The sequence below is a fragment of the Eumetopias jubatus genome, unplaced genomic scaffold, assembly GCF_037043125.1.
Source record: "Eumetopias jubatus isolate StellerSeaLion01/CBP00866 unplaced genomic scaffold, mEumJub1_p1.0 scaffold_1, whole genome shotgun sequence".
NCBI lineage: Eukaryota > Metazoa > Chordata > Mammalia > Carnivora > Otariidae > Eumetopias > Eumetopias jubatus.
In genome coordinates this window covers 204,098,915-204,118,261 of record NW_028274807.1, presented here as the reverse complement: position 1 = coordinate 204,118,261, position 19,347 = coordinate 204,098,915, and the positions used below count along the sequence as shown (strand labels likewise).

General features: G+C 48.3%; 1 protein-coding gene across 2 annotated transcripts in view; it reads left to right on the top strand.

Moving 5' to 3' along the window:
- The first annotated feature begins 6,530 nt into the window (after positions 1 to 6,530).
- UPF1 (UPF1 RNA helicase and ATPase) overlaps positions 6,531 to 19,347 on the top strand; it is a 37,310-nt gene continuing 24,493 nt past the window's right edge. For both annotated transcript variants that reach the window (XM_028086995.2, XM_028086994.2), the window contains exon 1: positions 6,531 to 7,016. In XM_028086995.2, coding sequence (XP_027942796.1) covers positions 6,786 to 7,016 — 231 coding nt within the window. In that variant the 5' untranslated portion in view covers positions 6,531 to 6,785. The remainder of the gene's footprint in view (positions 7,017 to 19,347) is intronic.

Genomic DNA, 19,347 nt, shown 5'->3' with positions numbered 1-19,347 from the left:
TCTCCTTGGTGGTCAGGATCAATCACCCCCATCAGCACAGTAACTCCCTTCTTTGCCTGTTAATTCCAAGGCGTGAGGAACCCGGAGTGGCCAGGTGGTCGTCTTAACTTCTGGCTCAATGGGATCATTGTTTCTCCTGGTCTAAGCATTCCTCCCTTTGACATAAAGGCCGCTAGGCCAGGAGAGCATAAGGTCATAGGGACAGGAAGCCGAAACTTCGCTAGTGGGTCACTGGGGGTAATAACTCCTGGATCCTCGATTCCTGGATCCTTGAATCCTGGTTGGAGGAAAAAACAGCACCATATATTGGATGCTGATTTGGAGTACACACAGCCTCCTGGAGAATCGTGCCCCAGCCCTGCAATGCAGTGCCACCACCTTGCCGGGGCTGTACCTGAGTCTTCAAATGGCTATTCGACTGCTCTGCCAAACCAGCTGCTTCAAGGCAGCGGGGACCATGAGAAAACCAGTGAATTCCACATGAATGGGTCCATCACTGCATTTTATTTACAGGGGAAACGAGTTCCTTGGTAGGGAGGAACGCTGTGTGGAACACCATGATGGCGGATCCTTCCCAAAATGGAACCATTGTAATCAGCCTACCACTAGGTGGCTGGCTGCTCACCTCAGGGAATGGGGCCATATTGGGGGCTCAGTGTTGGTCTCTGCTACTGGCTGATTGGGCAGTCAGCTGTGGACACAGCCAGACTGGCATTGGTGAATGGAAGTCCATATTGCTGAGCCCATGCATAACCTCCGTTCCTGCCACATGGCCTCATGGTTCATGAGCCCACTGGGCAATGGTGGGGGTGGCAGGGCAAAGAGGCTGCCTGGAATCCATGGAACAGGTTTTACCCTATCACTTGACTATGAAAATCCTCCTCTGCTGAGGTCACTCTTTGGTAAGCATTCACTCGGGACATAAATATCTTCACACCTCCCCCCATTCCATGAGGTCTATTCCACATACCTCTTTCCCAGATTTCTTTGTCATGAATTTTCCAATCGTCTTCCTTCCAATTCTCTGACCATCCAAACAAACCATCCGCAACAGCCCATAAATCAGTATAATGTTGCATGTTTGGCCCGTTCTCCTTCCAAGCAAAATGAACAACTAAGCGTATTGCTTGAGGCGTTGCCCGCTGGGAAGACTTCCCTTCACCGTTGCCCTTCCCGGATGTCCCAGAGGGATGCTAGTGTTGCAGCTGTCCCCTTTAGGTGGTGCCTACGTATTGGATAATGCCGGCCTAAGATCGTTTCCTCTGTGAGCCCATCATAATGAACTCCACAGGACCATAGATACAGAAACAGGAGAAATAAGGCAGCAGAGCACAGGTGGGGACCACGGGCATTTGGGCCACTTCTTCATGGGGCTTACCTGTGACTTTGGGATCTGCTTGGTCCAGATCTGGTATATACACCACTTCCCTTTGATGGTGGAGTGCTGCTGTGCCTTCCCACCTTTCCGGGTTGATGTGTCAGACAATATCAAGTTCATGGTGGGTAGCTCAGGTCACATGGTACCTTCATGGCCCATGGGGCAGTATTCAGTCATTACCAAGGCCTAGAGCTGTTTCACAAGAGGAGGGTAGTTATCTGCACAGGAGGGCAGGGTCTTGCTCCAAAATCCTAAGGGCCTGCGCTGTGATTCTCTTACAGCATCCCTATCAGCCATGGCCACTTTGAGCACCATCGTAACTGCTGGATCTCGTGGCTCAAGTGGCAGAACGACTTGCAAGGCAGGCTGGGTCAGTTGCAGAGCCTTCTCTTGTCCTGGCCACCCCTCCCCTCCTTAAAACTAAGTTTTTTGAGGCACCCAGTAAAAAGGCCAGAGGAGCACACCCAAATGAGGAATCTGTCGCCTCCAAATACAAAGAGGCCCACTAGGCATTATGCTTCTTGTTTGGTTGTGGTAGGCGCCGGATGCGACAACTTATCCTTTACCTTAGAAGGGGTATCTCAGCATTTCCCCACACCGCTGGATGTCTAGAAATTTCACTGACCTGGATGGTCCCTGAAATTTTGTCAGATTTACTTCCCATCTTCTGATAAGAGAATGTCTTGCCAATAAGTCTAGAGGATTTTCTCTTTCCTCGCTAGGCTCAGTCGACAGAATGTTATCGATGTAATGGCCTTGAGCAGTATCTCCTGGAAGGGAAAGATAAAGATGGTCAAGATTCCTGATACTTAAATTAGGACATAAGGCTGGAGAGTGGATATACCCCTGAGATAGGACCATGAAGCTGTATTGCTGGCTTTGCCAGCTGAAAGCAAACAACTTCTGGCGGCCCTTAGGTACAGGATTAGAGAAAAAGACATCTGCCTGCCCAAGAGCTGCACACCAGGTACCAGGGGGTGTGTTCATTTTCTTAAGCAATGGAACCACATTGGTTGAACAGCTGCAATTGGAGTTACCACCTGGTTACGCTTGCAATAATCCACCGTCATGCTCCCAGCTCCATCTGTCCTCTGCACAAGCCACATAGGAGCGTTGAGTGGGAATGGAGTGAAAATCGTAGCACTAATCTCTGGAATCCCAAGAGTATTGCTTTGGTGTACCATTTTATTAGGTAGAGGCAGTTCTAGTGGCTTTCCCTTTGCTATGCCCCTCGCTCCCATAATAGCCCTTACTCCACAGGTCAGGGAACCGATAGGAAGATTCTGCCAGGTGTATCTATTCCAATTGTGCATTCCAGAACTGGGGAAATAACCACAGGATGGGGTTGGGGACCCACTGGACCCATATCTCATCTCCAGAAGGCCCTACTCTGACTGGTGGACAACAGTGATGTTTTGGGTCTCCTGGAATTAGTGTCAGTTTAGAGCCAGTGTCCAGTAATCCCTGAGAGGTCTGATTATTGCCTTTTCCCCAACGCACGGTCACCCTGGTAAAGGGCCAGCCATAGGTCCCGGGGAGGGGGGGAGGCTGAGAGAAAGATTAATAGTATAAATTTTCAGTAGTATACTAGGGTCTTTCCTCAAGGTGACCTGGCCTCCCCTTTATTGGAGGGACTTGGGTTTGTGAACTGGCTCAACTCCAGAAGTTGATTGAGGGGCTGTGACTCTCTGTTTTTATGATTCAAGTTAGACTTTCGTTCACTTGATCTAGAACTCTTCTGCTCATACAGAACAAATAGAACAAATAAGGGTTTAGTAAGCTTCCCATCTATTTCACTTCTGGGGGTACCCTGATCAACTAGCCCAAACCACAGACTGTTCTGTGGGTCAGACTATTCTGAGTGCTCCTTTGACCCTGCTATCCATTATCGTAACCACACCTACCTTGCCTTTGGTGGTTGAGGGCCACCACTGGGCCCCTACCTCCCCAGAGTCCAATTACTCTCATTACATTTAGGTTTCCCAATTCAGTGGCCACTGTTGCCACTATAAGTTCTGGCCTACAGAGATGAGTGATCAGAGAGCTCACCTTAAGGATGCTGGGGCTCCCCCCAACCCCCGCACCCACAAATTCACTTCTCCTAGTCACAGAGAAAAATTGTGTCCTCTGGACCCTCTGGGGGTGGTCTTAAATCACAATCCACTCTAACATTCCAGTCTGGAAGCAAGTCTTTGACTTCTTTTCTCTATTGTTATCCATAGTTACTATTAAATTGTTTATTTCTTCTTTCAGTTTTATCCCATTTTGCCTCATGTATTTTGGGACTTTGTTGTTAGGTGCATGCACGTTTATAATCATTGTATCTTCCTTTTTTTTTTTTAAGATTTTATTTATTTGACAGAGAGAGACACAGCAAGAGAGGGAACACAAGCAGAGTGAGTGGGAGAGGGAGAAGCAGGCTTCCCGTGGAGCAGGGAGCCCGATGCGGGGCTCGATCCCAGGACCCCGGGATCATGACCTGAGCCGAAGGCAGGCGCTTAACGACTGAGCCACCCAGACATCCCAATAATTATTGTATCTTCTTAATAGATTGAAACTTTTGTCATTATATAATGTTCTTTGTCTTGAGTAATAATTTTTGTCTTAACGTTTATTTTATCTGATATTAATATAGCCAATCCAGCTCTCTTTTTGTTGTTGTTTGCATGGACTATCTCTTTCTATCCCTCTACTTGCAACCTATTTGTGTTTTTGAGTCTAAACTGGGTCTCTTGTGGATCATTTTTTTTTTTTTTTTGTTAAGATTTTATTTATTTGACAGAGAGAGACACAGTGAGAGAGGGAACACAAGCAGGGGGAGTGGGAGAGGGAGAAGCAGGCTTCCCGCGGAGCAGGGAGCCCGATGTAGGGCTCGATCCCAGAACCCCGGGATCATGACCTGAGCCGAAGGCAGACGCTTAACGACTGAGCCACCCAGGTGCCCCAGTCGGATCATTTTTTAAAAAGATTTTATTTGAGAGAGAGAGAGAAAGAGAGAGAGAGAGCATGAGCAGGGGGAGGGGCAGAGGGAAAGGGAGAAGCAGGGACCCTGAGATCATGACCTGAGCCAAAGGCAGACACTTAAGCGACTGAGCCACTCAGGCACCCCTAGTCGGATCATTTTTTTTTTTAACCCATCTGACAATCTCTGCCTTGTAAGTGAAGAGTTTAATCTATTTACATTTAAGTAATTACGAATAGGGACTTATTTCTGCCATGTTGCTGTTTATTTTCTATGTGCCTGTGTCTTTTCTCCCCACAATTCCATTACCAACTTTTTTTGTGTTAAGTAGATAGTGTTTTAGTGTATCATCCAAAATGGCATTTTGCAAATGTGACTGTACGTAGAAAATAAGGAGGCACTCCTTAGAAGTGGAATGGCTAGGTCAAAGGAGAGGAGGAGGAGGTGTTTAAAACTCTGATAGGTGTTACTAGATTGGTTTTAAATGCTTCTATCAGTTCAGTTGAATATTTTCCAAAGAGCGCTTTGTGTTTTATTGAAACCATCTATTGGTTTGTTGGAATTTCCTCTTAAACTGTGTCTTCCTGGGGACCTAATTATTTAATTTCTATATTCCCACATTTTAATGCATGGTAGGAGGCCAGAAAAGATGTAGAGAAAGAAAAAGGAAACTCTTATCAATGTAGTGACAGGAATATTGGAAAATGAGGAACCATGCAGGATCAGGAACTTTTAGTGTAGCCGTGCAAACCAGGAGCCCTGTGAACTTCAAGTATTTATAGGGCCCCAGAATATTGTGACAAAAAGGGAAGTGGAGGTGGGGAGGTTCTCTGAGTTGCTATATAAAAAAGGAAGCTGAGGGGCGCCTGGGTGGCTCAGTCGTTAAGCGTCTGCCTTCAGCTCAGGTCGTGATCCCAGGGTCCTGGAATCGAGCCACACATTGGGCTCCCTGCTCCACGGGGAAGCCTGCTTCTCCCTCTCTCACTCCCCCTGCTTGTGTTCCCTCTCTCGCTATGTCTCTCTCTGTCAAACAAATAAATAAAATCTAAAAAAAATAAAAATAAAAATAAAAAATAAAAAAGGAAGCTGAGGCTTGGAGTTAAGTTCATAAACCAGTAGCTGAACTTGAACAAACGTTTCCTGAGCACTTACTGCGTGGGGGCATTATTCTCCCCTTGGGAAAGACTGTGCTGTGAACAAAGCCAACCTCTGTCCATGTGGAATTTTCCTTTATAAATACTTAAGGGAGTGAATAGTAATTCATGTATTCTTCATCCCATTTTTTTTTATATTATTTTTTAAAGCAATCTCTACACCCAACATGGGGCTCGAACTCACAACCTGGAGATCCAGTGACAGGCTCCACCCACTGAGCCAGCCAGGGGCCCCTCTTCATCCCATTAATGGATGGTATTTCCCTCTCCCAGGAGAGGAAACTCTAGGCCCTGAGAGGTGAAGTCACGTGTACAAAGTCACACAGCTGGCAGGTGTCCAGGTCTGGATTTCACCCCAGAGCAAGTGCTCCCAATCACTTTGCTATATACTGCCTCTGAATAAGATTAAAAATTATGTGATTATAATTAGTGTAATTAATAATTACAATATATCGTTATTATAGCTAATGAAATAATTAATAATTAACATTATTGTTATGATTATCGTCCAAAGCAGCAGCCATCACCATTGCCCTGTGCCAAACTCCGTGCTAAGGACTGTCCCCATTCCTTTATTCAACCAATTAATACGGAGCACCCGTTCTGTGCCAGGCAACCCCATTTTACAGATGGGGAAATTGAGGCCCAGGGAGCTTCTCCCAGAGATGGAGGTACATCGTCCCTGCCCAGCTTTCTCAACTGGTTGTACCGAGACCACCTTTGTAAAGCAACCAGATAGTGCTCAATTAACCTGAGGCACTCTCGCCACCCCCACGGAAGCAACCATCTCGGTCACGCCGCCGGGCGCCACTGGGCAGCGGTTGGGGCGGGACCACGTCCTCGTGCGGCCGCCGCGACGGCGGTTAAAACCCCCGCCTCCCGCGCGTGCGCGCTGAGTGTTCCACCGGCCCGCTCGGCTGCGGGCGTCCGGGCGCGGTTGGAGGCGTCCGCGAGGAGCGCGCGCGCCTGCGCCGGGGTCGGGCTCGCGCACGCGCACCTGCGCCGGCGTCGGGCTCGCGCACGCGCACGGCGGCGGCGGCGGTTCCTGCCGGGGGCTGCGAGCGGCGGGCGGCTCCGAGGGGAGCAGCGGCACTGAGGGGCTCAGTGGCAGCGGCGGCGGCTCGGCACGCGTGGCTCTTGGCCCGGCTCGCGCCGCGGCGGGCGTTTCAGTCCGGTTCAGGAGCGTGGGCGCGGCGGCGGCGGCGGCCCGAGGCCTGCGGCCTAGGCCTCAGCGCGGCGGCGGGCTCGAGTGCGGCGCGGAGCCGGCCTGAGGGCCCTACTCGGCGGCACCATGAGCGTGGAGGCATACGGGCCCAGTTCCCAGACGCTCACCTTCCTGGACACCGAGGAAGCCGAGCTGCTCGGCGCCGACACACAGGGCTCGGAGTTCGAGTTCACCGACTTCACCCTCCCCAGCCAGACGCAGACGCCCCCGGGGGGCCCCGGCGGCCCCGGAGGAGGTGGCGCGGGCGGCCCGGTTGGCGCGGGCGCGGGCTCTGCGGCCGGACAGCTGGACGCGCAGGTGAGCGGCACATGGCGGCGCCGGAAGCCCGGGCCGGGCCTCGGCGCCTGGGAACCTGCCCCGGGTCCCGCACTCTGGCCGGGTTCGGAGTAACCTGTCCCTGGTTCCCCACTCAGGCCCGGCCCGGGCTGACCTTCCCCGGGTCCCGCAATTCCGGCCGGGTCCGGAGTAACCTGCCTCGGTTCTCGGTCTCCAGCCGGGCCCGGGGAGACCTTTTCCGAGTCCGGCTCTAGTTGGGTCTGTGTGATTTGCTCAGAATCTATCTCAGGCCGCGTCTTAGGTCACCTGCCCGAAGTCCCTTCCGGGCGTGTCCGAGGTGACCTGCTCTCGGTCCGTGCCTAGCCAGGTCGGGGGTGACCCGTCTCCGAGTTTCCCTCCTGCTGGGTCCGTGTCCTGCTCAAGCCAGCTCGCGGGGTGGTGATCTGTCCCGGTACCCCCTCTGGCCGATCCGTCCTCCCTGCCCCACCCCCCCACCCCCTTAATCATGCCTACTGAGCCACGGGTTCAAGTTTCCCCGGGCCCAGGGACGCTGGAGAGGGGAGGGTCGAAGCTCCCGGAGCAGAAACGGAATTTTTGCCTCCAGTGGAGAATCCCATACTCGCTGGCTGTTACAAGATTATTCAAGAGTCAGGTTGCGTTTTGTTTTTCCTCCTTACATTGCCTGTTGCTGAAACCGACGTGTTATGTAATTCCACAGCTCTGCCTTGGAAAAGTTAGGTTTGAGTTTGTTCCTCAAGCGGGGCAGTGATAGCGGGTTTTACATAAGTGGTACTGCCACGTTGGAAAATTTTGTTTTCAATGATGTGAATGTTTAGGGAAAGCTACTTAGGTATTTTAAGTTTGGGTTGTGTTATGGGAAGTATCACGCTCACACTTCTTGAACCTAGGTCCCTGCCCTGAAGTGGCAGAGAGGACTGGCTGGGGTCTTGGGCTGGGATCCCTTGTCACAGGGGTCCCTTGGCATGAGGACCCACTGTCAGGGCTGGGGGAGCCACCCCATCTCAGCCAGAGTGAGCTCAGACTCTGTCCTTGGGGGAGGAGGGCTTGCATTCTAGTTGATTGAGTCACTCCCGTGGGTAGACCACCCACTTGGATTTTCTTTTAGCCCCTAATAGAAGCAGAAAACATTTGACTCATTCTAACCCCAGATTCCTTAAAAATAGACGCCTGATGGGCGGAGCATCAGGGAGAACAGGTGCGCAAGTATGTATGTTTTTTCAGTTTGGTGTACATATGGTGGAGGAAGGTAGAGACTGGAAGAGTTTGCCTGGAGAAATGAATGAGCTGTTGGAGGCTCATATTAACACCTGTAGTTTCCCATACTCTGTAGACTTCTCTGTTTCCACAGCTGTAAAAAGGGGGTATAAGGAGTTTTATTTTTGTTACTTTTAAACATAGATGAAATCTGGACTTATGTTCAGATGGATCAGATAAGTGCTGTCTATAACTTGTGTCCAGTGTGTCCAGAAGGCTGAGGAGAAAGATTTCTCAGTTGAGCAGTGTGTCATGATTCATGGCAGCTCAGGATTGGGAAAGGTGATTGTTTTATTGCAAATTCTTTTTAAACTGTAATATAATACAGCAGCTCTGACTTCTAGTTTTGTTCCTTGCATTCCGTTTGCAATTAATTGCAGGGTGTGTCCTTCTCTTTAAGTTGAAATAATCTATTTTTCTGCACCTGGACACTGAGCTGTATAAAATAAGAGCCTTAAAACTCTCCACCAAAGGTAGATGTTGCAGTTGAGCTCACTTGAGTTCTGATGACATCAAAAGGGTCTGTCCTTCCTTGCCTTTAATTAACTCTGATGACCCACTCACCTGTAGCCTAAGTTTTGTGTTTGGGAATTGGGAGTAATATCCTTTGTATCGCAAGAGAAGGCCCTGAATTTGGGGGCAGGAAAGTCTGAATAGAATTGGGAAGTAGAAAAAAGTTGATTATCTCCTGGGCCAGGTGGTGGCTTTGGCTGCCTACAACATTTGGGGTTTTTCTTATTTGTCCTTAGGAGTTGGCTGTGTAGCTAACTGTATGATGGGGCTTTCAGAAAGACTCAAAAAACCCATTTTGAATGCCTTTTGATTTTATCTTATTGGGTGAGTGGCTGTGACTTATCAAATGCTGTGCAGCCACCCCTGTTTCACAGCTTTCTTGAGATAGAATTCATAGACCGTACGGTTTGCCCATTTAGAGTGTACAGTTCAGTACCTCTTAGTATATTCACAGGTGTGCAGCCTTCTCCATAATCAATTTTTGGACAGTTTCCTCACCCTAAAAAGAAACCCCACACCTCTTAGCCTGTTGGTTCTGCTTTCTCCAACCCCAGGCAACCACTAATCTTAATGTCTCAGGTTAACCTACTGTGGACATTTGATATAAATGACCATGTGTGGTCTTCTGTGTCTGGCTTCTTTCATTGAGCATGTTTTCAAGGTTCAACCATGTTGTAACATGTATCTACTCCCTTTTCTTTCTGTGACTGAATAATATTTCACAGTACAGACAGACCACAATTTGTTTATCCGCTTGTCTGTTGGTGGATGTTTGGGTTGTTTCCACTTGTAGCTGTTATAAACAATGCTGCTGTGAACATTCGTGTGCAAGTTTCTGTGTGGCTGTAGGTGAGATTGCTGGGTTGTGTGGGAGCTCTGTGTGTAGCCCTTCCAGGAGCTGCCACACTGTTTCCGGACGTGCAACCACATTTGATACCAGTTTTGTTCAGTTGGTTTTACCTGAAAGTTTGTTTAGAGGCAGAATATGTGTACCTGCCAGAGTAGGAGAATGGCAGGCAAGGGTGACTCCTGCTGAGCTCTGAGTCAGTTCAAGTAACATTTGTTTTCTTATATATGAAATAAAACTGGTATTTCTTAAAGCCCTTGAGATCCTGGGATGAAAAGTGCTGACATAGTCCTGCCAAGTGTCCTTAAGCTACAAGGGACCATTTTCTTTTGCTTATCTGAATCTTTCCTGGGCCATTCCCCCACCCCTCAAAGGGCAGGGAAAGGTAATTTCAGAAGCGCTTTGCATAATAGCTGGTGTTAACAAACCTTCTGGCCTGCCTAGTTGAATATTTCCTTTTGATGGTCGCTATTGTCATGTTTTCTTCAAATATGGGAATTATGGTAAAAATCTAAGTTGGGAACACTACCCGGCTTAAAAAAAAAAAAAAAAAGGAATGAACTGTTGATACACACAATGATGTGGATGCATCTCAGAATAATTACGCTGAGTAAAAGAAGCACTCTGACAAAAAAAGAGTATATACTCTGTGATTCTGTTCATATAAAGCTCTAGAAAGAGCTAGCTAACTAATAGTAATAGAAAGCAGATCAGTGGTTGGGGGAGGAAGGAAAAAAAGGAAGGGATGACAAAGGGCATAAGGAGACTTGGTGATGGATGTATTCATTATCTTGATTGTGGGTGTTTACATATATTGATGTATGTCAGTTTGTAAAATTGTACACTTTAAACCTGCACTGTTTATTGTATGTCAGTTATACCCCAGTGAAACTTAAAAGAAAGACCACACAGAGATATCACTGCCCACTCAAGAGTGGCTCAAATTTTTTAAAAGGCTGGATGGAAAACCACTTGGAACTTTCATACCTTGCTGGTGGAATGGTTCACACCCACTACTGTGGCCCAGCAGAGAAACAAAGGCGGTTTTCCCCACGTGAGGCTGTTCTGAGCGTTTATAGCTGCTTCATTCATGAGAGCCCCAGACTGGAAACAATGCCAGTGGCCATCAACAGGTAAACAGATAAACAGAGGCTCCGCATCAGTTGTAGTCTTTTTTTTTTTTTTTTAAGATTTTATTTACTTATTTGAGAGAGAGAGAGAGCACATGAGAGGGGATAGGGTCAGAGGGAGAAGCAGACTCCCTGCTGAGCAGGGAGCCGGATGCGGGACTCGACCAGGATCATGACCTGAGCCGAAGGCAGTTGCTTAACCAACTGAGCCACCCAGGTGCCCTGTAGTCTTTTTTAAGTAGGCTCCATACCCAGCGTGGGGCTTCAACTCATGTCCCTGAGATGAAGAGTTGCTTATTCTACCAACTGAGCCAGCCTGGTGGCCCCATCAGTTGTAGTCTTGTGTACATACACTTGGGCTTCTTTTTCCTATTTAGTAGTAAGATACTTGGCTAAAGAGTTACTACCTCGTCTTCAAAACCATAGTCCTGGCTGCCTTCAGAATTCATCATGGAAGTCTGTCCTGACATATTCATGATCAGCCAGGTAAACAGATCATCTTCTGCTTACTGGCCTGTAGCTTATGAAGAGGAGGAATGGGTTCGATACAGTCCAGGGGTTCTGGAAAGTGGTGAGTTTAAAATTTGAGTGGGACTTTTTCCATCTGGTTTTGTGAACACTCAGTTCAGCTGTGATATAAGCACACCTTGAGAAAATTGGAGATAAGACGCTGGTAACCTTGCAGGAGCTCTGGCAAGTGTTTGTCCGGCACTTTCCCCTTATTGGATTTCGTGGGTTTGTTTCCAAATGGTTAGGACTCTCTGGGCAATCAGGGGAGAGAAAGGGTTTATGTGTCGGTCACATAAGTGAAATGACTTCTTACCTTATTTACCCTAATTTCTTAACCCAGATTCAGTATGATTGGGGGCAAAGTTAACACTAGTACAATACCAGTATTAACTAAAAAAGTTCTCTTTCCAGCTCTCACAACGAAAGAAAAGGAGGCATTTCTTCTAATAGCTTTATTGAGGTATGATCACATACTGTAGAGTCTCTTGTTTGTATGTGTGCAATTCAGTGTTTCATAGTAAATTTGGGGAGTTGTTCGATCGTCCCACAGTTGTTCATTGTCTTTGATTCTCCTTCACTCTTCTTTTTCTTTCCTTCTCCTTCATTTTTGCTCCTGTTAATCTTTGTAGTGTCTCTTCAGCAGCTCTAATGTAGGGAAATGGAGTGACTCCATGCTCAGCTACTCCCGGTCACATGTTGGGGAGATTCACCACCCTTGTGCTGGGCCCTCCACTTGAGTTCAGAGTCAGGAACTGAGGCCTGGCCACACTGCCTTCAGGGTGAGCCTGGGAGCCCTCATATATCTGTTCATGTTTCCTTTTGTCCCCACTGTACAGGCTGTCAGGCCAACCTCTTCGGCCTGGTCCTTGGCTCTTGGCCCTCTCAGCAATTCCTGCTTCCTTGCCTTGCTGTGCTCTCTGAGCGCTGGGGGTCAAAGTGAATCCTTTACCATCTGTAACTGTTTTGTTAGAAATGACAGGTGCTGCCCAAACTGCAGTTGACCTTAGGGATTATGAGGGCCCAGAAGAGGGAGTGGTTTGTCCTGCACAGGGAAAGCCTTTGTGAGTAGTGGTCCTCGAGTTGTTCAGGAAGGCATGTTTGCTAGGCAGAGGGGTGGGCATGGGACACTACACTTGGCTTGGGGTAGAGGGAGAGTGGGTGTAGGCACAGGCTGGTATGCCATGCCACGGGGCTCGGACTGGATCCTGGAGCCTCATGGAGCTGCTGGAGGGTGCCGTGACCTCAGTTGAGAGGAAGGGCCCTTAGATGGCAGGTAGACCTGGCAGAGTGTGGACGAGGCCAGAGGGGAGTTCAGGCAGAGTGCATGGTGCTCAGACATGTGCCTGTGCGCACTAGTGCGTGTGTGTACCCATGAGTGTGTGAGCTGCCACAGTACCAGGCGGCCAGAGTGGCCACTCCTCCTGGGGTGTGTTCACTGCACTGGATACCCTGTTGGCCCTGAGTCCTCAGAGGAATTATGGCTGGAGCAGACATGCGTTCCTGTCCGTGGTTTTCATCAGGGCCAATGATCCCCCAAGGGTGAGGCAGGGCTCCCCTCTGATGGGAGGTATGGGTGGGGGTGGTGCTGGTTAGCAGAGCCTTTGGAGGCCCTGCCCTGAGAGGGAAGGGCAAGAGGCCCCAGCAGAGTAGCATGCACGGAGACTGGAGGGGGCAGATGCTGGGCAGTGGCTCTCAGCTGAGGGGCAGTTGGGGTTGTCGCCCTGGCAGGGTGGCAGTGTGGTCTTTCAGTGGTGTGTGATAGTCCTGACCACAGAGAAGGGTCATGACACCTTGCTCTGCTCAGTAGGACCCAGAACAGAGTGTGGCCTGGAAGGTGCAAAAGGGCAGTGAGTCTGGCTGAGTCTTTGATGTTTCTTTCCAAGTCTCAGGGTCATGCTCTTGGGGGCTTTGAACTCTTCTTGCCAGAGGAGCTTTCCTTGAGAGCAGAACCCTACTTCCTTTGATAAACACCAGGATGCTGGGTCCTGGGACCCCATGGGTCGTTGTGCCATTTATATATATGTTGGTCTGGTAGCACCTTGTGAGCTGGACTACCGAGCCAAGCCAGGCTTCTTAGGATCCCTGCAGACTGTTGCCAGGATGGCTTCTAGACATAGGCTGCTTGCTGAACTTGGTGGGCAGCCATTTGTCACAACTGAGGACGGCACCTTCTTGTCTGCTTAGCTCCTTGCAGAACTCAGCTGCCAGTGAATCTGGGGAGGTGGCTCTCCTTATCCTGCATTGGAAGGTGTTTGGTCAGAGCTGTGCTTGTTTTCCATTACTCTTTTTGAGTGCATGGCTCCACAGAGTTAACCCAGATCCCAGGAGGCCACTTCGTCCATCCGTATTGTGTAAAAATGTTGGTTATGAATTCTCGGTAAATAAAACAAACCCTGACCATCCATCTCCTCAGTTCAGCAGTTGTGAAGATTTTCTTCTCCCCCTTTCTTTTCATTGCCGAAGAGTTCTAAAGCAAATCCAACTTGTCATTTTCACCCTTCCTTCTGAGGTTGAGCCATATGAGTTAGTGATACCCAGTCATTTTGACTTATCATGTTTAGTATGCATTTCTAGAAACAAAAGCCATCTTTCTGTCATAGTACTGCTGTTGTCACATGAACAGCACCAACAGTTTTTTGGGATCGTCTAACGTCTAATCCGTGGGGCTTCTCTTTCTCCACAGTCAGATTCTTCACTCGTCAGAAAATGTCTTGGCTTGGTCTGGTCCCCTGTGAGGTCCAGCGTTAATGTGATTGTCTTGTCTCCTGGTCCTGCTCTCCAGGGCAGCCCCTCCCTCTTCCTTTCATGCCCCTGAGCTGGGGTTTAGTCTAGGTCATTGTCCTGTGATGTATCCTGGTTTTTGGATTGAGCCTCCCGTCACATTCCAGCTTTTATGTTTTTGGAGAGAAAAGCCGTCACACCCTGGCTTCTCTCTGCAGGTGTGGAGTGGGCTCCTTTGAGAGTGGTGATCCCAGGACTGGGCAGGCAGGGACAGCCCAGGACGAGCTGGGGATGCTTTGGACACGTCAGGGATACTTTGAGCATTGAAATGGAATCATAGGGCTGGACTCAGCATGCTGATCAGAAAAAGGGTCCACTGTAAAGGGAGAGGCCGGTGAAGATCCTTTTCTTTCTTTCTTTCTTTCTTTTTTTTTCCTTAAAGATTTGTTTATTTGTCGGACTGAACATAAGCAGGGAGAGGGGCAAAGGGAGAGAGAGAGAAGCAGGCTGCCAGCTCAGCAGGGAGCCTGACGTGGGGCTTGAGCCCAGGACCCTAGGATCATAACCTGAGCTGAAGGCAGATGCTTAACTGACTGAGCCACCCAGGTATCCCTGAAGATCCTTTTCATCCAGAACCTGGGGACCGCTCTCTTGAGTGGGACCATGTGACATCATCTTTGTAGGTCAGAAATGGTTGAATCTCAGCCATTACATGTGGTTAAAACTAATGAATTGAAGAAGGCTAAAGAGACATCACAAGTAACGTGTTATGTAGGTCTTGAATGTAAAAAACTATAAGACATTATTAGGATGTTGAGGGATTGTGACTGTGCTTATTAGATAGCAGTATTCTGTCAATTTCATCAGTATTTTTCCTGAGCGGGAGGCTTGTGATTATGTGGAGAAAGTGCTTGTCTTGGGGCCCATGGCTCTGAAATGGATCTGGAAAATAAACGTGTGTGTGCGCAAAGGGGGAGAGCAAGCATGGCAAAATGTGAGGGGCTGGTGGATACAGGTGACAGATGTGTGAGTTGTTTACCCTCTGTAGTTTTGAAACTTTCTCAGCTTAGGGGGAGGCCAGAACTTCTGTTAGCCTTTTCCTGAGGTGAGGCTCAGAGGCTCTGCCACTCCCCTCTGCCGCGGGCCACACTGAGGGAAAGGTGATTTCCCACTCTTTTTATTTAAACCTTGGGATAAAAGAATACTTAATGAGTTATTTTACATTCCAGTCTTTATGTTTTTGGATGTGAAGATCTAGCCTACACTATGAGGACCTCCTGGGGTGTGGGCTCATTTCTAAGTGCTGGGGTGATAGCAGGGACTCCTGCTATGGGGCCCCACAGATGGGGCCAGGGGAGGCCTCCCTGGGAGATGCCCTGTGCACTGAGACCCAAAGGACCAAGAGCCAGCTGTGCAGAAGCGAGGGGACAGTGAGTGCAAAGGCCCTGGGGCACTGGCAGACTGAGGGACTGTGAAAGGTCCATTTCTTCCTGAGTGGTACAGTGCTTATGAGGTTTGGAGTAAAAATCTGTGGTCTGAAAGTTCTTACCAGCACATTTAGGAGTAATTTTTGAATTTACATGCTTTTCCTCTGTGGGTCTGAAATGACCTTTCTTCCTGCTACTCTGATGTGCACAGTCTGAGTTCTGTAGTCAGTTGTATGAAACTCTCCCTGGGCAGAGAATGTCTGCAGGCCTTGATCAGCTCAGCAGCTCATAGATGTATTTCAAATAGTACTCAGAGCAGAGGTGAAGAGGGAATCATTTCCCCAGTGATGTGCCTGGGGGTGGGCTCTATATTCCCGGGTGGGGGGGGTGTCCTGCCCCTCAGCCTAGCAGGCGCCAGGGGTCCTGGCTGGAAGTGAGAGGTTGATAACCTCAGAGGACCTCAATCCTGTACTGGCCAAGGACAAGGACCCTTCAGTCCTCCCGTCATGTCACCTGGCACGGTTTGCGGACCTTCTCTGTGCCGGGCACTCTCTAGAGCTTTGTTTTTAACTAATTTAATTATGGTTTCTAAGGTCAAATGTATTTTTGAAGTTAATGTTTATCTTAAAACTTTCCAGAGAGTAGAGGGAGAAACTAACAACCCAGCTATAGAAGTCAGTTTGTGTTGTGGCCAGATCATAGCTGGGCAGGAGTGGGGCTGAGTGGGAGCTGGGAGTTGGGTGGGGGTGTAGGGAGGGTGCATGTACACATTTCCCAACCAGGAGGCTAGGGGGCTCCTGGGCCTTGGGAAATCTGGACTCTTCTCTCCAGCCTCCCCAGCTTTAGGTGGGAGGTGCGGAGAGTCGACCTGATCTTGTATCTGTATCATACTGTCTCCCAAGAGTTCTGAGAGCAGACCTAAATTTCCTGCCCCTTATTAACCTGAAGGAGTAAGTGTGGTGCAGGGAGGGTCCCCACATGGCTGGTCAGGATGTGTCCTCTGCTGGTTCAAGCCTCCCCCTGGTGATGGGAGGTAAACTGTGGGATCTGAGGCCCAGATGAGGCAGGAATGGGTTGAAAGAGGGCAGCTGGGTGTTGTGTACTTTTCTATATTACTCTATGTACTAATTTTGATATTTCAGGAAAGTAAAATCACCAAGGGCATTTATTTATACGTAAAAGCTTATGCAACCTGATAAAAAAATTATACGAGTTGTTCTAGGCGAGAAATCTGTAAACATTTTCTTAAAGGACTAAATAGTAAATATTCTAGACTTTGTGGGACAAGAAGGAAAATTGAGAATCCAACCATTCAAAAATGTAAGTACCGTTCTGAGCTTGGGGGGTGGGGGCCCGCGAGCTGATTCCTACTGGACTACCTTCTTAGCCCTCTGGTGATCCTGGGTTTTAAGGTGTTTTTTCTGCTTAGATTAGGTTGGAAAAGTAGCACATTTCTCTCTGGAAAGATGAAAGCTGATCAAAGTTAAGTCATAAAAGGTGTCAATACCCATTTATCTAAGCTCAGGGTACCAGATCTGTGGAAAGAATAGTTTCAGATCAAGTAAAAAGAAGTTGGAGTTTCATATTATTCTTAAAAACTTTGTTACCTCAGATACTTGAGAAACCAGTTTATTGAGTTTAAGGGGTCACAGATGTCAATTTCTAATCGCTGCCTTCTGTAGTGTGATATGTATACTTCCTTTGCTGCCGTAAGGTGAAATCCAGGTGCCCTAACTTGGCTACACACTTTCAGGAAACCATCGTGTGTGTGCCTGGGCACAGTCACACCAGGAGTGGTGTCAGGAGAAGCGTTGTAAAACAGAGAGGGGACTTTTTTTTTTTTTTAAGATTTATTTATTTATCTGACAGAGAGAGACACAGCGAGAGCAGGAACACAAGCAGGGGGAGCACAGGAGAGGGAGAAGCAGGCTCCCTGCTCAGCAGGGAGCCCGATGTGGGGCTCAATACCAGGACCCTGGGATCATGACCTGAGCCGAAGGCAGATGCTTAACGACTGAGCCACCCAGGCGCCCCCAGAGAGGTGACTTTTTTAAAGTGATAGTCAACTATCAGAATTTCAGAGCACAACTCAAAAAATCTAACAGTCGATTAAAAATGGGCAAAGGACTTCAATAGACATTTTTCCAAAGAAGATAAACAAGGGGCCAACAAACACATGAAGAGATGCTCGGTTTCATTAGCTATCAGAGAAATGCAGGTCAGAACCACAATGAGGTATCAGGTCGCATTCATTAGAATGGCTATTTAAAAACATACAAAAATGATTATGAGTATCTATGAGACTGTGGAGAAGTTGGAATCCTTGTACACTGTGGGTGGGGATGGAGAATGGTGTAGCCTCTGTGGAAAATCCTATGGCAGTTTCTTAAAAAAGTTAAACATAGAATTACCATAAGATGTAGCAAAGCCCACTTCTGGGCATATCCCCAAAAGAATGGAAAGTGGGGACTTGGTATTTGTATACCATGTTCACAGAAGCCAAAAGGTGGAAGAAACCCAGGTGCCCACTGAAGAATAAATGGCTAAACAAAATGTGTATCTATACAGTGAAATGTTATTCAGCCTTAAAAAAGGAGTTTTTGTTTTGTTTTGTTTTGAGACAGCGTGTATGTGCGGCGGCCGGGGGGTAGATGGAAAGGGAGAGAGAGGGAATCTCAGGCAGGCTGCACCCCCAGCTCGGAGCCCAATGTGGGGCTTGATCTCACAACCCTGAGATCATGACCTGAGCTGAAGTTGAGAGTCAGATGCTTAACTGACAGAGCCACCCAGGTGCCCCCAGCCTTCAAAAAGGAAATTCTGGCCCACCTGGGTGGCTCAGTCGTTAAGCATCTGCCTTCGGCTCAGGTCATGATCCCGGGGTCCTGGGATTGAGCCCCGCATCGGGCTCCCTGCTCCGCGGGAAGCCTGCTTCTCCCTCCCCCACTCCCCCTGCTTGTGTTCCTGCTCTCGCTCGCTCTCTCTGTCAAATAAATAAAATCTTAAAGAAAAAAAAATTCTGACACCCACTACAGCATGGATGAACCTTGAGGACATTATGCTATGTGAAATAAGCCAGTCACAAAAAGACAAATACTATGAGACTATTTTTATGGTGTCTCTAGGGTAGTTAGATTCACAAGAGACAGAAAATAGAACAGTGGGTGACAGGGGCTAGGGGAGGGGAATGAGGAGTTGGTGTTTAATGGGGACAGAGTTTCAGTTTGGGAATATGAAAAAGTGCTAGAGATGGGTGGTGGTGATTGTTGCAAAATAACATGAATGTGCTTAATGCCACTGAGCTGTACACTTAAAAATGGTTACAATGGTACATTTTATATTGTGTGTATTTTACCACAGTTTTAAAAAGAGATCAGGGATTCATAAAGAAGTGCTTGTAATTATGTTATAGCACCATCTTCTTTGCATTAAAATCCAAAAGTTGATTTTGATTTTTCTTGGGGGGGAACTTCCCCCCCCCCAAACAAAGCGCAGTTTTCTTGCATTTAAGTTGGTTGTTGCCTACATGAAAAAAGTATGTTAAAGTAGTGGCAGAAGCTGTGAAATGGTGTTCTGGTCTGGGCTGACCCCCTACTTTACAACCCAAATTCACCACTGCAATTTCCAGAATGTCCCCTAGGGGGCAATGCACCCACAATTCCTGCCTCCCCCCCCCAAGTGAACTGCTTGCTGTCTTTTTTTTTTTTTAAGATTTTATTTATTTATTTGACGGGGAGAGAGCGAGAGAGCACAAGCAGGGGGAACAGTAGAGGGAGAGGGGGAAGCAGGCTCCCCGCCAAGCAGGGAGCCCGATGCGGGGCTCGATCCCAGGACCCTGAGATCATGACCATCTGAGCCACCCAGGCGACCCCCCTTTTTTTTTCTTTAAGATTTTATTTACTTAGGACGCCTGGGTGGCTCGGTCGTTAAGC